We start from the raw sequence: 21,719 nt of genomic DNA on the forward strand, positions 1-21,719 counted from the left end.
CTCCCCACCGTTCGACCAGCCTGGAGGGCTGCTTTCCCGGCCTGGGGCCACTGACGTGGAGTCGCAGGCGGTATGGTGGGACTGACAGACTGGCCTGGGGTTCCTGACAGTCCGAAGGACTGTCTTAACTGGTCTGGGGTCATTTAAGCACAGTGGAGCCCCCTCATGATCCGGTAGAAACATAGGCCAATGAGAACTATGGACACAGAAGCCAGCGGAATGCCGGGGACGCAGCAATACTGTCCGCCTGGAAATCGCGGACACGCAAGGCAAACGAGAGCTGTCTGGCCTCGAGACATTGAGGACACAGGTACCGCTTCGCCGCGCTGTTGACACGGTGTGTCTCGCGGTTACCAGTGCCCTGGAGGCACTTGTATTGGCCTTTTGGACCTGTCCAAAGCCCTGTGATAGCTAGGTCGAGCTTGCGGGACACTCCATGCTTCGCGGCACCGCGTCTGCCGCCTGGTGGGGCTGTGTGCCGCTGTCGCGGCCCGTGCTAACTGCTGTGATAGCGGAGTCGAAGGCGCCCAGCAGCGTCCCACCGGAGCTGGTGACTGGCTGAGCGCGTCCTCCATCGCCGCCGGGCGGGGAGCGGCCGCGTCACCTGTAGTCGGAAGGCTGTGTTTTGTAGTTATCTCGCTCTCGGTTGTGGCGCACGCTCGCGCGAGTTCCGCTGGGTCGAATAGACACTGCCTCCTTTTGTGTTGCTGGTAGGGTTTTCACGCGACTTGTTTGGTTATTTTGACCCTGCTAACTCAGGAACAGGCATCGTGCCGTGATGGTATCCATCGTGTATTTGTTGTGAACACGTACAGTCCCTCGTTGGTAAGGGCCATTTGAACACGATATTGCGAGGATGAGGTTTGAAGTGCATTATTTTTTATGTGAATATATCCGAAACAATTAGCAGCACCTGTCTGTTCAAGACAACGCTCCTGGTTATGAACGCCTCCACATCTGGTGGACGTCCGTTGCGCTCGTTTCGTCCATTTTCAATGGTGAATTATTCGGGCCCAGTCCATGATCAAACACTTTCGTGCGTGACTGGTCCAGACATGGCTACAAACTCGCGTGGTGGTCGCTTGGAAAGCCAGCATGGTCACATGTGGAGAGCACTTAGTTAAAAAGGCACTGCCACGCTGCGGTATCAGTTCGCGTGTATTGGAACATCAGATACCCAGCCCGGTTCATAATCATACTAACGGTCGCGGCAAAATGTTGCCAGATGCAGGACTTGTCCACGCGCACAGGGACAAACTCAGACATTCCGTCGTTCATCATACCAGTGGTCATGGTAAAATGTCTCGAGGCAGTCATTTCGTTCCTGAGTCTTCTCGCGAAAATCTCGGCCAGGTACAACGGGGATCAAACGCCCTAAACCATACCATTGCACGAGAGACTACGCAGTATGCAAGACTAGACGGAAGACTCGGAGGTCACCGCCCCTCTTCCGATCGCCTCATGCAGCACGGGCACGGGCGTGTCTGTCGAGGGGTACACGCGAACGGCGGCCACACCCGCGGCGGCCGCTGCCCGCCGACCGCCTCGCTCTCGGTGCCTGGTCCGCGGCGGTGCTCCTCCCAGGACGCCTCGGGGGCGGACAGGTCCAGAGGCCGGTCCTGAGCCGCTCCGACCGGCCGGACGGCGGCGGGGACTAACTACCCTTCGACCGGCCAGGCGGCGGCGGGGACTACTCATCGGTCGGGGAAGGCGGCGCGGGCGCGGGCGTCGGTTCCGGCCGGCGCCGCTGCAGCGCGCCCGACACCGTCTCGTACACGACGAACGTGATGGCCGTGGCCGGCACGACGCGCGTCAGGTTGGGCGCCAGGCCCTTGTAGAAGCCGCGCCAGCCCTCCTCCCTGCGACAGGGCGGGCGGCGTCACGGCATGGGGAGGGCAGAGCACGGGGAGAGCAGACTACTGGGGGAGGGGGAGGTGGGTGGAGTCACCGCTGCTCGCGGGGGATGGACCATGACACCCATCCATAGACAGGAGAGACGAAAAATGGCGGCAGAAACATATCGTGCGGAGGGGGGGGGGGGGGCAGACTTTCCTGGAGGAGAATCAGCGCCCTTTACTCGTGACCTTTAGCTGGCCTTGGTTATGTCGCAATAATGCAGTCATCGGGTTGTTGATATGGCCGAGTGGCTTTGTTTGGCTTCTTTACTGTTTGGGGGTGCTGACAACGCACCGTTCATTTGCTTCACAGACAATGCCAGCAACGCCGGGGAGCAGGCGTTCATGCACAAGGACTTACCGGGTACATATATTAAACGGTTCGTGAATTGTACAGTGCCAACTGAAACGGTCCGCTCCCTTGAGCAGTGAGAGGTCTCGTATAAGATCGGACCGGTAGGTGATCCTAGGAGAGATCAGCAACCGAGCCCAGAACCTGTCCAGAGCTGGAGGAAGGGAGACGACACAATGCACCCCCACAACGAGCACCGTCACCTCTCCTCACCGTCCAGGAATAGGGCCCGTGGCCGTCAGTGGACCGGGGTGTGGCAGGAGGCACAAGCAAGGCCCCTTTCAGACCAGCCGCTCCACGCTCGTCGCTGGAGAAAGTGAACTTAAGGCGCCACCGGGAAGTAGGAGTCTTCGGCGAGCCCTATTCGCTGAGTAAACCTTGCCGGGAGAAGTGATATAAATGATGTCCGTAAAGCTGGCGTTTTACTGTTGTTCGAATTCAGCGTCGATGCGATTTGTACTCAGAAATCAGGGCGGAGATCAAGTTCACACATAGTTGCCCCGGGGCCACGCCTCCTCATCCCCACCCCAGTTTATGGCATGCATTGTTTTGTACGTGGCTATATACTGCAATTTTTAAAAATTTCACACAGACACGCACATAATAAGATGGAGAGCATGCGATGCTGATTTGCGAAACGCAGAAAACCGTGTACGCTTACGAAGCGCCAACCTCGGTTTTTGGCGGCATTCTTTTCTATACGCCCCCCCCCCCCCGCATTCCGAAAACCTGCACACACCACTGGATCATGGTACAAATCTGAATCGCAGCGAGTGCGCAGATCACGAGGTGACATGCGACGGGTGCCGCACATATTCGTTCCCGGCGAATAATTGGGTACGTGCTGCGCTGGCATCTGGCCGGACAGCATCAGCACCACAGCCCGGTCCGTGGGCTCCGCGCTGCCCGCGGTTGGCGCCCGGCCTTGGTCGGCCGCGCTGGCATTTGGCAGCGAACGGCGATCAGCCCCCCGCCCGACGTCCCATTGTCCGTCCCAGATAGACTCGTATCACAGTCTGCTGCTACCCGGGCGGCGTCTGAACAGGGACTCGACCCACGTCAGGCGCGGAGGACTTGACTCGCGTCCGCCGGCTCTGCGGAGGACTGAACTCACGTCTGGGTCAGATGGAGAGTTCGACTCACGCCTGAGTCTGGAGGACTCGACTCACCGTCTGGGTCCGATGAAGGACTCAACTCACTTCTGCCCGATGGAGGACTCGGCTCACGTCTGGGTCCGATGAAAGGCTCGACTCACGCCTGGGTCCAATGGAGGACTCGACTCACGTCGGGGTCCGATGAAGGACTTGACTCACGTCTGGGTCCGATAAAGGACTCGACTCACGTCTGGGTCCGATAAAGGACTTGTCTCACGTCTGGATCCGATGGAGGGTTTGACTCACGTCTGGGTCCGATGGGGACTCGACTCACGTCTGGGTCCGATGGAGGACTCGACTCACGTCTGGGTCCGATGGAGGACTCGACTCACGTCTGGGTCCGATGGAGGACTCGACTCACGTCTGGGTCCGATGGAGCCAAGATAATCTAACAGCCAAGATAACCAGGTATAACATTCATGATGCCTGTGATGGCGAACTTTTGTTGCGGTTGGTCCCAATAAAAATTGGTCCACACTCACAATCAAATACGAATGTTCTACTAAGTATTACGTAACTATTGCACCATTCCAGAGCGTCAGTGAGGACTAGCCCACGACTGCATTCGGTTAGTAACGGTTACATTCGGTATAGCATGAGTGCGACCTGGTTCGACCAGCATGTGATCTTATGTTTGTCAATTTCATGCAAAGAGGCGGCTCATGTCCGTGGTGGCCCGTCTCACGTTCGCCCAGGGCAGGTCATGCAAGTCCCCTCCGCCGTCCGTAAATCTCATGCAGCATCAATGTCAGACTCTATGCCCTTCGATCCAGGCTTGCCTCAAGGGCGGTCACGGGGTCCGAGGAAATCCGTTAAAAAACCAAATGCACCGCAAGGGCACACAACAAACACAAATAGTGTTGACGAAAAGACCAGGACAAGCATGCTTGGGTTCAGCATCCCCGTAAGCGTCCAGTTGCAGGATACAGGGTCCGGATCCTGAGATCTGCTTATGGGATCCGGACACGTCCACTCCAGAAACGACGACAGCCATGCGCCCCAAATGTCTGTCGGGCCGCAATCAACACCGTCATGAACTCAACATGAATCGTCAACTCACGCAATATACGCGGCCGGCAGCAGTGGTCTGCGACGCCACTTAGCCCTGCTTAAGTGAACCACGACATTCCAGGAGTCAGCTAAAGCATGCAAACGGAATGGAGTGACTTTCGGGCGAGAAGTGCAGAGGTCACATTCAGTCCAGATTTCCTGGAGACAAACAAGGCGCCTAAAACGGCAGCGAAACACCCAGCTGGCCATCTGGCGGCTGGGGCGATGAGTGCCAGCTTCCCCATCCACACGATAGCGAAGGGTGACCGGGTGGGCTGTGTGCTGCGCAGCACCATCTGGCCGCTGCTGTTTTGGTCGTACGGGGGGCGGATGTGTTGCGGAGTACACGTGGTGACGCATGTACTGCCATGTCCAGCTGCAAAAGTGTCTTGCAGAGATAATGTCCCGCACGTCCGACCTCGCCATCCGTCTGTCTTGAAACATGAGTCCTCGCGTGAGACAAATGGATCCTGGTCAGCAAGACCTGAGTCGTCCACCTATGTAAGGCCCGCGCTTCTCCGACACCCAGCTCGGATAAAATAGCAAACTTAAGCCTAAATGCATGCACTGACCTCCATATTAAATTTGTCACCTACCCTGTTTGCCCAACCGTCACTTCATCCTAAATGATCGCAACACGCCGTATCACTGAGTATGCCACGGCCGTCCAGCGCCAAGCGTCACCACTTACCTCTCTCCTCGCTCCCTCAGATCTGCGGTGCTCAGTCATGGACGAAACAGCTCTAAGCCTGGCCAAGCAAATCCTGTTTGTCGGCCATCTCCTTTCTGGCAGCAAACAAGATCCAAAGCTCGGCAGGCCCCTTTATCAATCCTGTGATGGGGCCGTTTAAAGCGGACGGCTGATGAGGTGAGGCGAATTCCTATCTCAGGACAAAATCATATCGGTGGCGACCATGGAGCTCATCGTCTCAATACCCTGGTGCTCAAACTGGGATGTCAAACTTGTCCGCACTATAAGCATTTCACAATGCGCCAGGCAGGCAAAATGAACCCATCTCACGCATAGCCCCGAAGGTCCTTTGCAGGTAGTGCACCACATAGCTTTGCAAGGAGATGTGAACGGCGAAAATGGTTGAGAGCTGTGTCTGTGTGCGAGCTGGTTCAGGGTCGGGATGGGGAGGTTCAGTCGGGATGCGGGGATTCAGAGTCGGGATGCGGGGGTTCAGAAATGTCTTTATTCGTTACCTTTGGCTTACTTCCACCGGTCTGTTCATTTATCCGAAAGTCTGAGAGGGAAGCCGCTTCCTGCCACGAATCCCAAGCACTGCGAGGTTGGCACCCAATAAATGATTTGAACCCGCACTTGCCACAGGGACTCCTGCCCCGCGTTACCGCCAAACACCACGCTTAACATCGCCCACTCTACCTCCGACCGGCCTGCCCATGCCTGCCCCACGGGGTGTCCCGCTAAGCTGGCGGCTGGGATGGGGGATCTTCTGACCCCAGCCGGGCCGCGGCACCGGAAGTCCCTCAGTCCGGGTCCCGGCGAGCCAAGGACGCCGTCCCATACTGTTGCCGTCTTCCTCACAGCTGCACTCCGTGTCAAGCGTGTAGTGTGTCCATTTACTGTCTTAGAGCTACGTTAAGTCAGGTGAACCTAGCTAACGACGGTATTGCGGTACAGAAGTAAGTAATTTCAATTACAACATGCGCAAATTGGGTGTTAAATTAAGCAATATTCCCTAGCGTTATCAGCACTCTGCATAGCTGGCGGTACCTAAGGACACTAATGCTGACTTCTAATTGGGCGGCGCACATTGAGCACGGCCCGGGCATTATGTGGCCCTGCCGAAGGTGAAGGGGCGCGGGCCGCCGTAGGGCTGGAGGAATGCGATCCCTCAGGATAACAGTCAGCCCGACCCCCACCCCCCGACCGACCCCGACCCCCACCCCTCGACCGACCCTATCGTTAGCGGCCCACCTTTTACTTCGGCCGATTTGGCGAAACCCTCAACAACCATCAACTGCCAGTTAGGGACCAAGTGCTGTCGCTTGTGGCCGACCGTGTGTCGAGGCAGTTTGTCGCAGGATCTCCAATTTTAAACTCCGTTATGCAACTCGTCCAGGCCTGAGACGGCCCCGGACAGCGGCTGCCAGACGCGTCTACAACAAGCACCGCGTCTTCGACCAAACGGGCGGCATTCCACCCAGCCGAACTGGTTGCACAAACCATCTTCTCGGCGATTAATAAAAAAATCTGCTCATCAGGCGCTCCTCAACGCAAAGGTCACAAAAACTGGATCTATTGTTGCCGTTTCCAAGGCAGTGCAGTTATACCAAACGGCTGAGATGTTGAGCGATGGTGAATGAGCGGTATGGTTGTTGTTTATTGGTGTTTTCGGGTGCGTCGACTGCGCTGGTCATTTTGCCCCCAAGTGAATGGGCGTTAAGTGAATACCTTATTCTGCCTGATTGGTATGCTGCGTAATCACACCAAGACGAGTGCGGCGCGAATAAAAATTTCTTAAAATATGGAATTAAACACTTCGCCTAAAAGACGCGATTGACCTATCCACGCATCCCGCTCGGCCACGGACCCAGAGCGGTGGGATCACCCCCGTATCCCGATTTCCCTACATCTGCGCCATGTTGTGCCACAACTCATGACTCCTCCATGAGGCATGCCTGGAGGAGCTCCACACGGCGGCGCGCCCGCGCCTCGTCGCCGAGGGGCACATTCCAAAGGTGGGTCCGACGGTCACCAGCGGCCCGATCAATAGGCGCGCGTCCCCGGGTGACGGGACCCGGGGCCGATGTTCGGCCGTCTATTCTGGTGGCGCCTGCCGCTCGCCCACCCCTGGCGCCCGGCCCAGCCCCGGCCGTCTCGTGACCCTGCCCCGTGACGTCACCGCACGGGTGAGGAGTGACGTCACCAGTCGGTGGCCTGCGGCGGGCGGTGACCGAGGACGTCCACCCGAGTCCAGGAAAGGCCAGTTCAGCCAGGGGAATGACGAGCACATCATGCAGTCGCAGATTGCGGCTGCACGGACCACCCCGGCGTCACGGGAGCCGCGTCTGCGGGCTAACGTTGAGGCGCGTCAGCACCACGGCGTCGCCTGGCGCCCCCGTTGCTTGGCGCGGCATCCACCAACGACGGGCGATAACCTTGCGTAAGGCTTTCGAACTGGCAGACACATGCCATGGTGTCGGGCTCCGAGCCCGTTCTAGCTCTCGTGGGGCAGGCCGGGTCCGTGGTGCGACTTTGGAGGTGGAACCTAGACCAGGCACCGCACCCACCTTGTGGTTGGCCGCATCACAAGGCCGGTCCCAGACTTAAAATCTCCCGGGACAGAGGTGCCATATCATCATAAGACGATCATACGTCCAGTACCGCAAGGTGCATTATTCAGCAAGTGCTTGAACTACACATTTTGTACGTTATAGAATACATACAGGTACCACGTAGTTCAAAAGCTACTTTTTCTCGCACCGCACACCTGCGTTTACCTAACGTCCTGCCTGCCATGGATCTAGTCCGGTGTTATGCGCCAATGTCGTGACGCTGGCTGGTAAATCAGGTTCAAATTGCGAAGAAATACGTTGGTGCAAAATTGCCATGGTTAATAGTTTTGGAAATTGTGCCCACATTTGCTTGGGTAACAACTGCAAATATATTGATACTTAAAGGAAGACGTAACACCACGATACGCCTGTGCTGCTTTCATGGATCTTCCTCTCCATGCAGGAATATTGCAGTCGAGCTGGGTTTCACGAACGGCGATAGACCACTCTCCGGACCATTCTGCTGAGCTACGGCCGGTACATTCGCCTACAGCGCGTATCTGGTTCCGTGTTTCCGTCTGCCGGATCGCTTACATTTCATATAAACGCCTAAAAGCGTCCCAGAACGGACGGGGCCTAGGAATGCGTGCAACTGCGCACACCGACCCACACTAGCCCCGGCTACCGTCCGTTTTCTCCCGCGTCAGAAGCCGATAGTCTTGTCTCGCTGCGACACGGAGTTGGGAGATGCCGACGCGTTTTCGACTCGTCTTGTTCAGCTTTTCCGTACTTTGACAATGCTACGTTTTCCATTCGGGTCGAATGTGAAGGCGACATGGTGGGACCCTGCGACTGCTTGCACGAAAACACCAAATAGTTCGTACAAAACACGGCTTTCGTGTAGTTACGCTCCTTGATGCTGAAGATCAAACAAACCTGAGACCAATGGTTGCTAAGATATTGGCTTCCAAAAAATCTTAACAAACGTGCTAGGCCCATCACACTGAACATTTCCCGAAATTTCGAATTTTGTTTTCCGAAATTCCCGAAAAAGGAGATTCACCCGACCTACGGCCCCGAATTCACCCAATCGACCCACCGCCTACGACGTCAGTAACGCCGTTAATTTGCACCAGCGCCCAACGTGGAACCGCCACGTCAAAAATTACATTTCAAGAGCGGTTCACGTCTGCTAAGGTTTGGAGCTAAAATGTTCTGCGGGTTCCGTCTATACTTGCTAAGATGGCCCGAGCCTACCGAAGTAGCCACCACCGTTCGTTCTCCGACCGAACCCCTCCACTCCAGCACGTCCACGTCACGACAGTGGGGACGGTTTTGGCGGTCATCAGTGTTCCTCCCTCCTCCGTTTTGGCGCCGCGAAAACAGTCTCAGCGGTCATCCAGCAGCGATATCGCGGTCTACTCGGCGACGACGCCCGCCGGACGGCGATCTGGCATCGCTCGGTCGTCACCCCCTCCCACCCCCCCCCCCCCCCCCCCCGTGTCCCTGCCGTCGCCTGATCCTGCCCGTGACCCCGGCGTCGCTCGGTCGTCACCCCCTCCCCCCCCCCGTGTTTCTGCCGTCGCCTGATCCTGCCCGTGAGCCCAGCGTCGCTCGACCCTGTGACCCGGGCCGCTCGGCCGCTCGACTGTCCGGCGCCGACCGCAGCTCCGGCAGCCGCCGCCGCCTCCGCCCGTCCGGCCTCGCCGACACACCGACACACACACCCACTTAAAACGAGTATATTTGGAGTGCGACGCGGTCCGACGTACACCGGTCGGCCGCCATCGACCCAGCGGCACCACAGGGCCGCCCCTACAGCTAGCACAGCCAGGGTCGGCAACGCGCGCGCTCGCCGTGCCGATCACAGACAGATGGGAGCCGCGGGCGGCGGCGGCGGGCGGCCATCGGAGGCGGGCAGCGGCGGCGGCTCCGTCTTCAGCCGGCAGCCGGCGGGCCGGCGGCTCCCGTGCGCGTGTGTGTGTGGGTGGGTAGGTGAGGCGGAGGCAGTGTCGGCGCCGGCGTCCGGCGTCGTCAGCTGCCGGCGCCGCTCGTCATGAGCTCGTACACGAGGAACACGCAGCAGATGTTGGGCGTCACGTGGCACAGGTACGGCGTGAGGCCCTTGTACAGTCCGCGCACGCCCTCGTACCTCAGCACGCGCCGGATCACGTCCATAGAGCCGGCGTACTCGACGTGGTGGTCCTGCAGCCGGGCGCGCACCACCTGGTACGGGTACGTCACGCACGCCGCGAAGAGCTTCGAGAGCGCCGCAAACTGAAGATACTCCAGAGTCGACTGAAACGCGGCGGCAGGGTCAGAGTCAGCCTGCTACCGGAGCCGGGAAGGGGCGGGGGGGGGGGGTCAAGTCAACACACTGTCGCGACGCAGAAGCGCAGCTGGGTGTCGTTAAGCGCCGGGCAGATGTAAACGTTGTGTCCCGGCAGACAGCAGAGCCACAGCGCTCCCTGCCGCGGCGTCGCAGGCGCGGGGCGGCGGCGGAGAGCCGGGGACGAGGACCGTGCCGACCGCAGCTTGAGAAAAACCGAGACAGGAGAGGTCGCGGCAAGGGGATTCGGGTCTGGCAGAGGGCGGCCGGGGAAGCTGATCGATCGGGCGGCATTAGATCAGGCTAGCGGAACGGAAAGGAGCCATGGGGATCGTCGGTAATGATCAACGCCCATGCTCTAGTAGCACTGGTAGCAGAACGGCAGCAAAAACGGCGCAAAGGCTCCGCGGGTGGATACGGCTGGGCAGGGCAGCGCCAGTACAGTCAGATCGTGTACTGTACTCGGCAGTACCTTCCAGTACTCGGCAGCACCAGAGGCCTGTCGAGTCACGCATGGACTCGCCAACAACTGCTGACCGGCGGGCGACTCAAGAATGACCGGGCCTGCCATCGCCGAGCCGGCACCTGCCGCCGCCGGTCAGCCGCTATCTCTGCTGACGTCAGGCAGACGACAGCCGGCCTGGCCAGCCGGGGCCAGCGCGTCTCCGGACGGGTGCAAGTACCGAGAAGGTCTGCGCCGCGCCGGCGATCGGTGCTCGTTCGACCCACGGCAAGAGCCGCATCAACTGCGCAGCGACTGCACGCGCTGTTATCTGACGCGCTCACCAAAGGGCTTAGCTATGCACATAACCGCGCTCCAAATCAATGCCAGCCCGATATTACCGCTCCCGGGTTTTCCACCGGTAATAGGATTATCAGGAGGTCGCAGTGTTTGCTGCCGTCGTTTAATCGCCGCCCCAAAATTAATTTTCAAGCGTGAAACGACTGCATGAAGCGGCATGCCATGGCTGCATGGCATTGCACCATCCGACCTCATGCCACTGCATGCAATAATGGCGGATTTTACAGCGGGCCACGGACGGGTACGAGTGCCGAGGTCTCATACGGAGCTGACTTCTAGCACTACGTTGCTGCTCAGCCGCACATCGGTCCCTGCGGCATCGGCCAGGGCCGACCGCCGCGTACCCCACGCACTATTGCGTCATGATGTGCGTAGCGGCGCTGCGCCACGCGGCCTAGTTCAAGCCATGGCACCGGCTCGCGGCGCGCGGCTCGGAGCGCGGCTCTGGCCGGGCGCGGACGCCCTGCTGTTGCCAGGCGGGGCCGGCCGCCAGTCTTGGGGTAGGGGCGGGGGGAGGGGAAGGCAGAGGGCCGGGAGGCGGAGGCTCGTCGCACTGCCGCCTGAGAGCGGTACGGGCGCGGCCGCCGCCGTCGCCGTCAGAGCCACATGTGCACCACGCCGCCGACTGGGTGGAGTGTAAAAACATGCCGACAGGGAACTACTTCACACAGCTTTTTTAGTCAAGTTCAGTGACATTTCGTGTCCAGCAATTCCGCACCCGCGGCGTTAAGGCAGGAGTGCCAGCTCGCGGCTATGGAAATCACAAAGGAAAACGCAGTCTAGGGTCACCATACCGGCCTCGCGTAAATTATTAACAAAGACTGACGCCGTCCGACAACATTCCGGGGCGTATTTCTCGCTGCCATTAATTTCGGCTGAAGTATTCTGCGACTAGCATCAGACTGCTGCTGCTCAGACTGAGTAAACAAATACCTGCATGCCACATGCCATATTCCCAGAACGAGCGTACAATTATGATACCCGACAGCAGCTTTCCGGCCCCAAAACAAACCCGGAGACCCGGACTTTCGAGATGATGCGCGCTAGCTAGCGTGCCCGCGTATACTTTTAAATTTTGTATATTACATGGCGTCAAGAAAAACGCTCCTGAAACAAATACACAGAAACTTGTCCGTTTTCACGATTGTACGGCAGGCTCGGTGGGCCCGCTCCCCGTTACGATCAGTCGCTTTCACGCATCATCATCCATAACACAGAATGCCCTCCTGTGCAGCAGCAGCAGCAGCAGCAGCAGCAGCAGCAGCAGCAGCAGCAGCAGCAGCAGCAGCAGCAGCAGCAGCAGCAGCAGCAGCAGCAGCAGCAGCAGCAGCAGCAGCAGCAGCAGCAGCAGCAGCAGCAAGCAGCAGCAGCAGCAGCAGCAGCAGCAGCAGCAGCAGCAGCAGCAGCAGCAGCATGCTGTCCTCACTGCCTACTGATCACCGGTTCACGGCCATGTCCCCGGCAGCAGCCCCGGGACTTGCCTTGCCCTTCCGACGGCATAACAGCAGGCGATACCGGAGCCCGCCGGTTTACGCCGCCCCCGGCAGCCGCCGCCGCCTCGTTACGGCCACCCTGGCCGCGATTGCGTCAGACGCGGCCAGGCGCGATCACGTGACCTCGGTCGCAGCCTTCTGATTGGCGGAGGCGAGAACACACCCCGGCGGCGGCGCTCGACGGCGGAGCGACAACGGCGGGCGAGAAAGTTACGGGGGTCGGAGCGATCAAACGCATTTTAAATCTTGTTTTTTTTGGAGAGGAGTTGGGGGCCCTTGAACCAACTAAATGCTTTTCGACTCCAGCAGAAGCAGAACTGAGGAAACAATGTTATTTGGCACTTATTCGTTCGGGTGACCACGTATAACGTCATTGATTTTTGAGTTAGCACCATTATGTGGTATAAGCTTTCCATAATCCACAGAAAACCGCCGTTCCAGCGTTCAAAACGCTCCTTAAAAAAAGACGCTGCGGCATGAAGAGAAGGGCAAAGCACTGGAGGCAGGAACGCTGCCGTACAATCGATACATGTGACGTTCTACGCATTAAGTTCGAAATGCTTTTCATATGTGGAGCCAGTCAAGTTGAACCTACCTTTAAAAAATATTAACCAGCTATTTTTATACGCACTCATCCACAGCAATGGCTTGTACAATACATGTAGATGAGAAAGCGCATTCAAAACAAATAGGCGTGTCATTTCCGGGCTGATACATTACGCAGATGGTGATCGGTAGGACTGGCTCACATTCAACCTCCTGAGAGTGATCGGAAGGTCTCCCCTATCATACGCTCCATGCCCAGAATGTAGGCGGCTGCTGGGCTTGCTATGCACAGCTGTGACGCCTTATGATGCGGCGTATGTCGGCCTACCGCGCATCCAGTGGACCAACTGAACGATATCCTGCGTTCCCCTCTGACGCAGGAAATCCCCACATGGCCCTATGCAGGGCACGAGCCAATGTCAGCCGCAACAATTAACGGTCCGGGGCCTGCGGGGCCAAAGCCGGAGGTGCTCCTGCCACTTCCCAGACCGGCGCCCGGGCCGCGCGTGCGCCCGCTCCTCGCCGGGGCTCCGAGGCCACGGCCGCCGCCTGTTCCGGGGGCGGGCGGTCGACCGCGACAGGTGGAAACTTCCCGACACAGCCGGCCTCGGCCGCTGACGTCACGCGCGCACACCCCCGGCGCCGGCCAATCGGCGTGGCCCACTCACCAGCTTGGCATCGATCGTCTTGCCGCGCCGCCGGTTGTAGACGGACTTGAGCTCCTCGTACACCATGAACTGCAGTGCTCCGTGCGACACGCCCCACACGCCCGGGATGAACCCCTGCAACGTACACCCGGTCACGCCGTGCCGCACCACGAAACACTGCCACGCCGCTTCCCACACCACGGCCAAGAAATGCTGAAACCGACACAACTGCCTCCCTCAAACACCGTCACATAGGGGGTCTGGAGCGGATTTCCCACGAAGCCGCACGATGGACCACATGCAGACACCAGAACACACAGGCGAAGGACAAAGTCGCCAGTGCAAACGGAGCAAAGAAGACATCGATTTGTATGAACATTTCACTAACGTGAAATTTTGCTTGCATCACACACTCATATTCGCAAGACGGGCTTTCAAACACCTGTTTTTGTATGCCGCCGTTAAGCAGCAGTTCGAAATCCTACGTCAGTTCCTAAATGATTCCGTTCCCCACCCGGTAGATATGACCGGCCGATTAGCTAAGACGCGCATTACCACCGAAGTAGTGCTTGCAAGAGCCCCTATGACCACCCAATTAGCAAGCGGACCATTTCCCGCCAACGACTTCCATTCACACATAACGCAATCGTCTCCATCCGTCAAACGCAGAGGCATTACGTAACGCACCATATCTCAGCGCGCCAGGGCCTTCCCGGCCGCGGCGTCAGGGCGCCGTCAGCACGCGACCGACCCGTGGAGCCCGGACGGCCCACCTGCGCGGGTCAATGTCGTCCTGACCCGCTGCCGCGTCGGCTGACCTTTGGTATGCCCCCATCAGTGCCGTCATCTGGGACGGTCAATACGGTTCCGGCCTAACCGCGCCAGCTGCTGGCGTCAACAGAGCCTGCCGCCACGCCGGTCGGCCTCTGGCAGGCCGCCACCTGTGCCGTGACCTGGGCAAGTCAATACCGCCCCCGCCCGAGTTCGCCGCGGTCAACAGCCCCCGGGCTGGCCCGACGGGCACCCACCTTGTAGAGGCCGCGCACGCCCTCGTGCCGGTACGTCTTGCGGAAGGCGTCGATCATACCGCCATACTTCTTGCTCTCGGGCAGGCTGGCGGCGTCGGACGAGTACTGCAGACACAGCCTGCAGGGACAGGGGGAGGGGAGGGGCGTGACACGAGGCTCGGGCGGACGTGACGCCGTGCAGTTTGCCGAACGCCGGTGTAACGATCGGCCCGTTCGCCGAGCCATGACCCATGCCGTTGCTGGAGGACACAGCGATGGCGTCAACACAGCCACGAATGACATTATCGAGTTATTTATCGAGTTATGCATCTCGAGGAATGCCACGAAACGGGCAACCCGAGAAACAATGTTGCCCGACACCAAATCTAAGGAGCCCGAAAAGCGCCGAGTTCACGTTCGATGTAGGTCACACCTAGCATGGCAGCTTGCGATCGGCAGCGGTGATATAATGCAGCTATTCTGTTTGCTACACCAGCACACGTAAAGAACTGGCCCTTTCTGAGAGATCGCACGACTCGTACGGGGTCATGCCGTCTAACGGCAGACACCTCGAACAGGGAAAAACGACCAGGAGAAGGCTTTAACGCGTGGAAACCTAACTACCCAAACTCACTTCATCACAGATCTGCCAACCGCTGACAGATAATTGCGGCATAAGGCTCCGTCCACGCCACCTGCCGTCTGATCGGAGGTGACCGAGTCGCTACTGACCTGGTCTTTACCACCCAAATGGGGTTGGTCAGCGCCAGGGTAGCGATGCCGGCCTGGGAGGCGGCCAGCATGTGGCGCGGTGCGCCCAGGTCGCGCCGAGAGTCGCCCTCCTGCATGTACGACTTGATGGAGCCGTAGCTGGGGAGGGTGCGCGGTCAGAGGCGGCGGGCTGCTCCGGCGCAGGCGGCACCACAGGGACACTTCAAGTTCCGAATAGGCCGTCATCGGCTGACTAACGTTAAGTGAATACCTCTACCGGTAGAGTGGATGCTTACATATGAGGCATACGAAATACACATACGACTGACGGCGGTGCCATCTTAAGCGTTCGTAAAAAAAAAAACTATCAAAGAACAACATTTGACAACATGCTGCAACGACATTTGGTGAGCCGTGCTCCAAGTTCACCATATCGAGAGCTGAGAAGCAAGCACAACAAAATACATTGAACAACAGACTTTCAAAAACACAAGCATTAGCTTTTCAGCGTTGTAAGCGAGCTTCATTTTTGTGGTCTCGAGTTCGTACTGGGGACACAGGTAATAACATTGGAAGCAGGTAACATTTGGGAATTAATTGAAAACACAGGTAATAACATCAGAGACTACACCAAGCTCCATCCACGTCCAAAAGTGTGCGCTGCACCTCCTTTACGCAAACGGTCGACTCACAAGAGGAAGTAAAGGCCCCAGGCGGAGCCGGCGCCCCACACGTTGGGCGTCACGCCCCGGTACAGGCCCCGCACACCCTCCGAGCTGAAGATCGTGCCGAACGCGTTCAGCATGCCATTGTAGTGCGGTCGAGATCGGATGACGCCATCGTCAACTGGAACGGGTCGGGCAGTGAGTCCGCCGTCGGCAGCGGCCCGCGCACACACCAGTGCACACATTCGCTAATCGGCGGTTGCGTCGCCTCCGAACAGGTCAACTCGACTGGGCAAAGGATTGGAAATGTGGTTCTCGTGGACCCATATTTCGATGGTCCTGGATTCGGTTTCACATCAATAACCAGTGCGCGCAGACGCCTGGCACCGTTATTTTCGGCGCCAAGCTTCGTTTTAAGGCCACGAAATGGGGAACGTTTGCACAAATAGGATCTCCAGCAGCCAATCTTTATGGGAAAATGCACAAATCACGAAATTTGCAAGGAATACGGAACATGCAACTATTTTCGTCGAGCTGCCTGGTTTTAATTTAAAAAAAATATATTTTCGTGCTAGTCCCATAAGCTTAAAAAATAATCTATCCGCCTTTTCACCACAAACCCAAACATATGTTACGCAACGATTCAAAATTTGAAAAAAACTAACGTAATGGATACAACTCATGCTACAAGAGCATTATATGATTTGCATACCTGGGCAAATGTTTATTAAGCCAAAAGTTAGCGTCGTGTAATGACCGTGTTGGAGACATGTGCACAGCAAAAGCTCGTGAGATTCGTCCGAAAAGGGTCTCAAGAAAAGGTATGCATAGGTCCATTTTCGGGAAGGTTTCTGCTGGATAACGTCCATAAAAGAAAAATGAGGGTACGGGTACCGGGACGTGCAGTGGGGAAGGTTTGCAAAATAGCGTGCCATTGGAAAGCGTTCGTGCAAAAATGGTCGTCCGTGCATCACGTTACACATGGCGGGGGAGTGGAGTTTTAGCGACGTACAACTGAACCGTAACAAGGGATGGAGGGGATTGGAACAGCGCACGTTACCCTCAGTTGCGGTTGCAAATCGTACTGAAACCCTTGAGCAAATATTTTTAACAGGGTAGCCAGGACGGGAGCTTGACCAGCTCCCATAACCAGAACATGACCAGGGGAGGGGATCTAGCCAAAAATGTGTAATGTTATTCATGGATCTCAAGAGCTAAGGGAGCTAGACACACCAAATGCATAGGGTGTGTTGGTCTGTATATGAACTCCCTAAGGTCAAAGTTTGAGGTTCTTAGATTATGACCTTCAGGTCAGATAAGGTCAAACCAGGACAAATTCCAGGTTGATCTCCAAAGGGTCCCTGGAGCCTAGACAACTGTTCTAAACAAACGTTCACATGCTCACCTAAGGTCAGTAACCTAGTTTGACCTTTTGAGATCATGATGACCAAAATCATACAAGACTGCTTTGAGTTTCGCATTTGGATAAGTGACATAGATTACGCGAGGCAGTATGTCCCTAAAAATAATGCTGACCTGGGTCATTTAAGGTCAGTGACATATTCTGACCTTTAAGACATCTGTGGAAGGTGTATAATGCGGTTCCTGTTATCAACGACTTCAACATGAGCATCAGAAACCACCCCATACAAGCCCTAGAGTAATAAAGCACGTTAATTTCGACCTTGGTCTGACCTTCATACCTGACCTTAGTCGATGTAATTTGTTCATTAAATTGTTGTGTTGCCTACAAAAGTATCTCAGAGATGTATGGATTCGTCTAACATCCCACTGTTACATCAGACTGAACGCTTCCCTAGAAATTGACTTCGCTGAAACCATGGCCTAACTTTGACCTGCCATAGGTTAGCAACTTTACAAGTACAGCTTAAGTTTTGACGCCAGATGATTCGCTATGAAATTGTATACAGTTATGCAAAATTTGGTCAGGCTATGTCATGGCGTTCAGACATCATTCAGGAAAAAACCTTTGGGGGTCAATTTGACCCCCACCAGAGCGCACGCTTAAGCACAAATTTCATGTTAGAAACACTGCTTGATAGATGCCAGCATCGTAGAAAGCTAACTATGAATAAGCTGCATTTGCATGGAGAATGCTCATTGCAGAGAGATATTGCTTGATATTTACATGTTACCTTATCCCTTAACAATATACTCCTGCAGATTGTTTATGCCATGAAGAGTAATTGACAGCAGGCAGGAAATTTGTTTGCTTGAGCATAATTATATCAACAGGGGCTGGGCTTGAGGAGGCTGGGCTTGAGAAGGTTTTCATTCAATCTTCTGTTCAATGAGCAGAGCATAAAAGTTATACATCTTCAACCACAGGAACTTACCAACACCCAAAAGGCTGCAATTTTTGCTAGTTGCCTGCAGCAGTAACATTACAGCCCCCGCATTTTAGTTGGCCTAAAATGCTGGTGCTGGTCTCGTAATGCAAGTACTCCCAGGTGGTACCTGACTCTCAATGACTAATGACTATGTGGCCAGGCTTTTGAGGAAAGAGTGCAGCATGAAGTCCACATTCCTGACAAGAAATATAGCATATCAAGTATCAGTGTGTCACAGCTTTCTGCACATCTAACACAATCATATTTTTGGGTCAGGGTGTACTTTCCTACCTAACGTTAGAAAAAATCATTGTACACCATTCGTCGTGTTTAAGGCATGACATATCGTAAATAATCTCAAAACAGGTAGAATCATGCTCCTACCTTCGAATTTCAATAACTTCGATGGCGGGCCCCCGAGCGCCGCGCGCACCGCACCGCCTGGACTCCCCAGCGCCGTTTCCGCGTTGCCGTTGCGTAAATACAATATTTCTGCGTACCAAGAACTGTACAAAATGTACGGGACCAAAGTAAACCATTCGTCATGTTTAAGGCAGGACATATCGTAAATAATCACAAAACAGGTAGATTAATGATCTTAGCTTCAATTTTTTTATAATTACGATGGCGAGCTCCCAAGCGCCGCACACACACAGCACCCGCGACACCGGCGCCATTATCGCTCGGGTCACAACATTACTGCGAACCATAAAAATGTACCGGGACAAGGTAGCAAGAATCCATGAAATTTGATCCTCGACGCCAACGGGACCATGGGTTGCAGGGGGATTGGGTGGGGAATGTAAAGCAAAATGAGAACATGGCAGCTAAATAAAAGCTCACTATATGGCACCTATATATGGCATGGAACATGGATGCCAATGAGATGCTGGGTTGAAGGGGATATAGGGTGGGGAGGTTAGGTTAGGTTAGGTTAGGTTAGGTTAGGTTAGGTTAGGTTAGGTTAGGTTAGGTTAGGTTAGGTTAGGTTAGGCTAGGTTAGGTAAGGTTAGTTAGGTTAGGGTAGGGTAGGGTAGGTCAGCTTAGCTAAGCTTAGGTTCTGGTCTATTCTCAGGTTAGGTTAGGTTAGGTTAGGTTAGGTTAGGTTAGGTTGGGTTGGGTTGGGTTGGGTTGGGTTAGGTTAGGTTAGGTTAGGTTAGGTTAGGTTAGGTTAGGTTAGGTTAGGTTAGGTTAGGTTAGGTTAGGTTAGATCAGGTCAGGTCAGGCTAGCTTAGCTTAGCTTAGCTTAGGTTCTGGTCTATTCTCAGTTAGGTTAGGTTAGGTTAGGTTAGGTTAGGTTAGGTTTGGCTAGTTTAGGATATGTTCTGGACTATTCTGGCCTGCGTGTTTCATAAATGTACCTAAACTCGATAAGAAACGATTTTGGTTGCTTTATTATTGTTACCTTGGTCCCGTACATGTTTTATGGTTCTTGATAAGCAGAAATATTGTGCTTTCGCAACAACGCAGAAACGGCGCTTGGAAGTCGAGGCAGTGCGGTGCGGGGCGTGCGGCGCTCGGGAGCTCGCTATCGTATTTATTAAAATTCGAGGGTAGGAGCATGATTCTATCTGTTTTGAAATTATTTACGATATGTTCCGCCTCAAACACGACGAATGGTTTACCTTGGTCCCGTGCATTTTGTAGAGTTCTTGGTAAGCAGAAATATTGTATTTACGCAACGGCAACCCAGAAACGGCGCTGGGGAGTCCAGGCGGTGCGGTGCGCGCGGCGCTCGGGGGCCCGCCATCAAAGTTATTGAAATTCGAAGGTAGGAGCATGATTCTACCTGTTTTGATATCATTTACGATATGTGCCGCCTTGAACACGACGAATGGTGTGCAATGATTTTTTCTAATGTTAGGTAGGAAAGTACACCTACACCACCAATTTTCTTTTTATCCATTAAAGATGCTAATAGGTGTTGTTCATGTACAAAATTCACCATTGATGATCAAATATACCTATAGCAATTCATCAGTACTGCAGCTTGAATACGAGACCAGGCTTCCAGCTTCCTATGTTCTAGGATGGCACTAGCATTATCAAACAGACAAAGTCAGTTATCAAATTACTCATAATGAGTTAACAAATTAAGGAACAATATCCACTGCAACATGGGAGTTTTCCTGACACTGCTTCCATTGAATTGTGACAAATTAGATCTATCACAAAAATGGATGCTGATCAGAATTTCCAAATAGTTTTTACAACAGGGTGTTGGATACTACAGTGCTACAAGCTGCTGTTAATACAACAGTAAGTGACCAAGCCATAGGGCACATACCACTATGCTTTGAGGATACAGTAGCATCATGACATCAACATAAAGCTAATTCCATTCAAATACTAGTCGAACAGATTCTCACCTGCAAATCTTATTTTGATGAGATCCAGTGGATGAAGAATTAATGTTGAGGCAACTCCACCTGCCATCCCAGCCAACAAATGTTCATATCGGAGGGATGACAACAAACTTCTTCGAACAGGAGCCGACTTCTGTGCCTGAGCGGGAGTCCTTTCTGACATGTTGAAAAGCTACACACCTGCAAAACTATATCACAGACTGTAGAAAGTACTCTACTTGTAGCTTGAATTAATGCAATTTATCATGAACTACCACTAGACGTAGCTTTCAGGCAGATAGTATTGCAAGGCATAGGGTGTGCAGCGGAGAAACGAGTCTTCAACTCCATCTTCACGGCTCCGAACAGCACCAGATGGCAGCTTTCTTTGACTGTGACGAGCGCTAAAAATCGTTTAGTGCGTCAATGACCGCCAAATGCTATTTCTAGACCGGGCTCTATGAGGTGAAGGAAGTCGTGCTTGTAAAAGTGAGCGCAGTGCACCAAGCCGCAGGCCTCCCGCACCACACCCGGGGACGCCTAACACGCGACTGCGGGAGCAACTGTCGACAGCCACCACTCCTCGTCTTCAAACTGCCAAAGCTGACTGCAAAAATCAGCTGACAGTAATCAGCTGGCTTTCCCTAATTCACTGCATCCTTTTGCTGTTGTCAGCGAGTTGCATTGTTTATCGTGCTTGTGATGTTCTCCGTTGTTTATCAAACAAAAAGAAACATTGCAGAACACCCATGGTGTTGTAAGTTGAAATCACGAGGCTGAATACCGCGGGCGAGTTTTTTTTTAAACTTGGCTTGGGTTCAGTGATCTTACCATTTGAACACCCATCAGGCCGTAGATGTTGGTACGTTGACACTTGAAATCACCATAACGTTTACCGTAAACACCCTGACTCCACCAGTGGCAAAGCCAAGGGGGCGTTTGGTGCCACGTCCCCTTCCCCCCCCCCCCCCGTCATGGAGTTGGCTGGGATCCGGCAGGAGAGTTGGATTGGCGGGGAGCACGTGAGGCTTGAGGCCGTAGTACTTTTTGGATGCCTAGTGCTAAGTTCAGACGCCCATGGAACTTCTAAAGCATGAAGCAGGCCCTCAAGGCGTTAAAATTGGATAAT

General features: G+C 54.8%; 1 protein-coding gene across 1 annotated transcript; it reads right to left on the reverse strand.

Annotated features, from left to right (window-relative positions):
- Nucleotides 1-1,140: 1,140 nt before the first annotated feature.
- LOC119100941 (mitochondrial folate transporter/carrier) lies at nt 1,141-21,134 on the reverse strand. The gene is made up of 7 exons (XM_037224153.1): nt 20,615-21,134; nt 15,922-16,075; nt 15,251-15,388; nt 14,540-14,657; nt 13,533-13,646; nt 9,847-9,992; nt 1,141-1,859 (listed from the first exon to the last, which is right to left on the reverse strand). The coding sequence occupies exons 1-7, from the start codon at nt 20,772-20,774 to the stop codon at nt 1,691-1,693; spliced, it is 999 nt and encodes a 332-aa protein (XP_037080048.1). The 5' UTR covers nt 20,775-21,134; the 3' UTR covers nt 1,141-1,690.
- Nucleotides 21,135-21,719: the final 585 nt, after the last annotated feature.

The sequence above is a fragment of the Pollicipes pollicipes genome, unplaced genomic scaffold (assembly GCF_011947565.3).
Source record: "Pollicipes pollicipes isolate AB1234 unplaced genomic scaffold, Ppol_2.1 Scaffold_4881;HRSCAF=5763_pilon_pilon_pilon, whole genome shotgun sequence".
Lineage (NCBI taxonomy): Eukaryota > Metazoa > Arthropoda > Thecostraca > Pollicipedomorpha > Pollicipedidae > Pollicipes > Pollicipes pollicipes.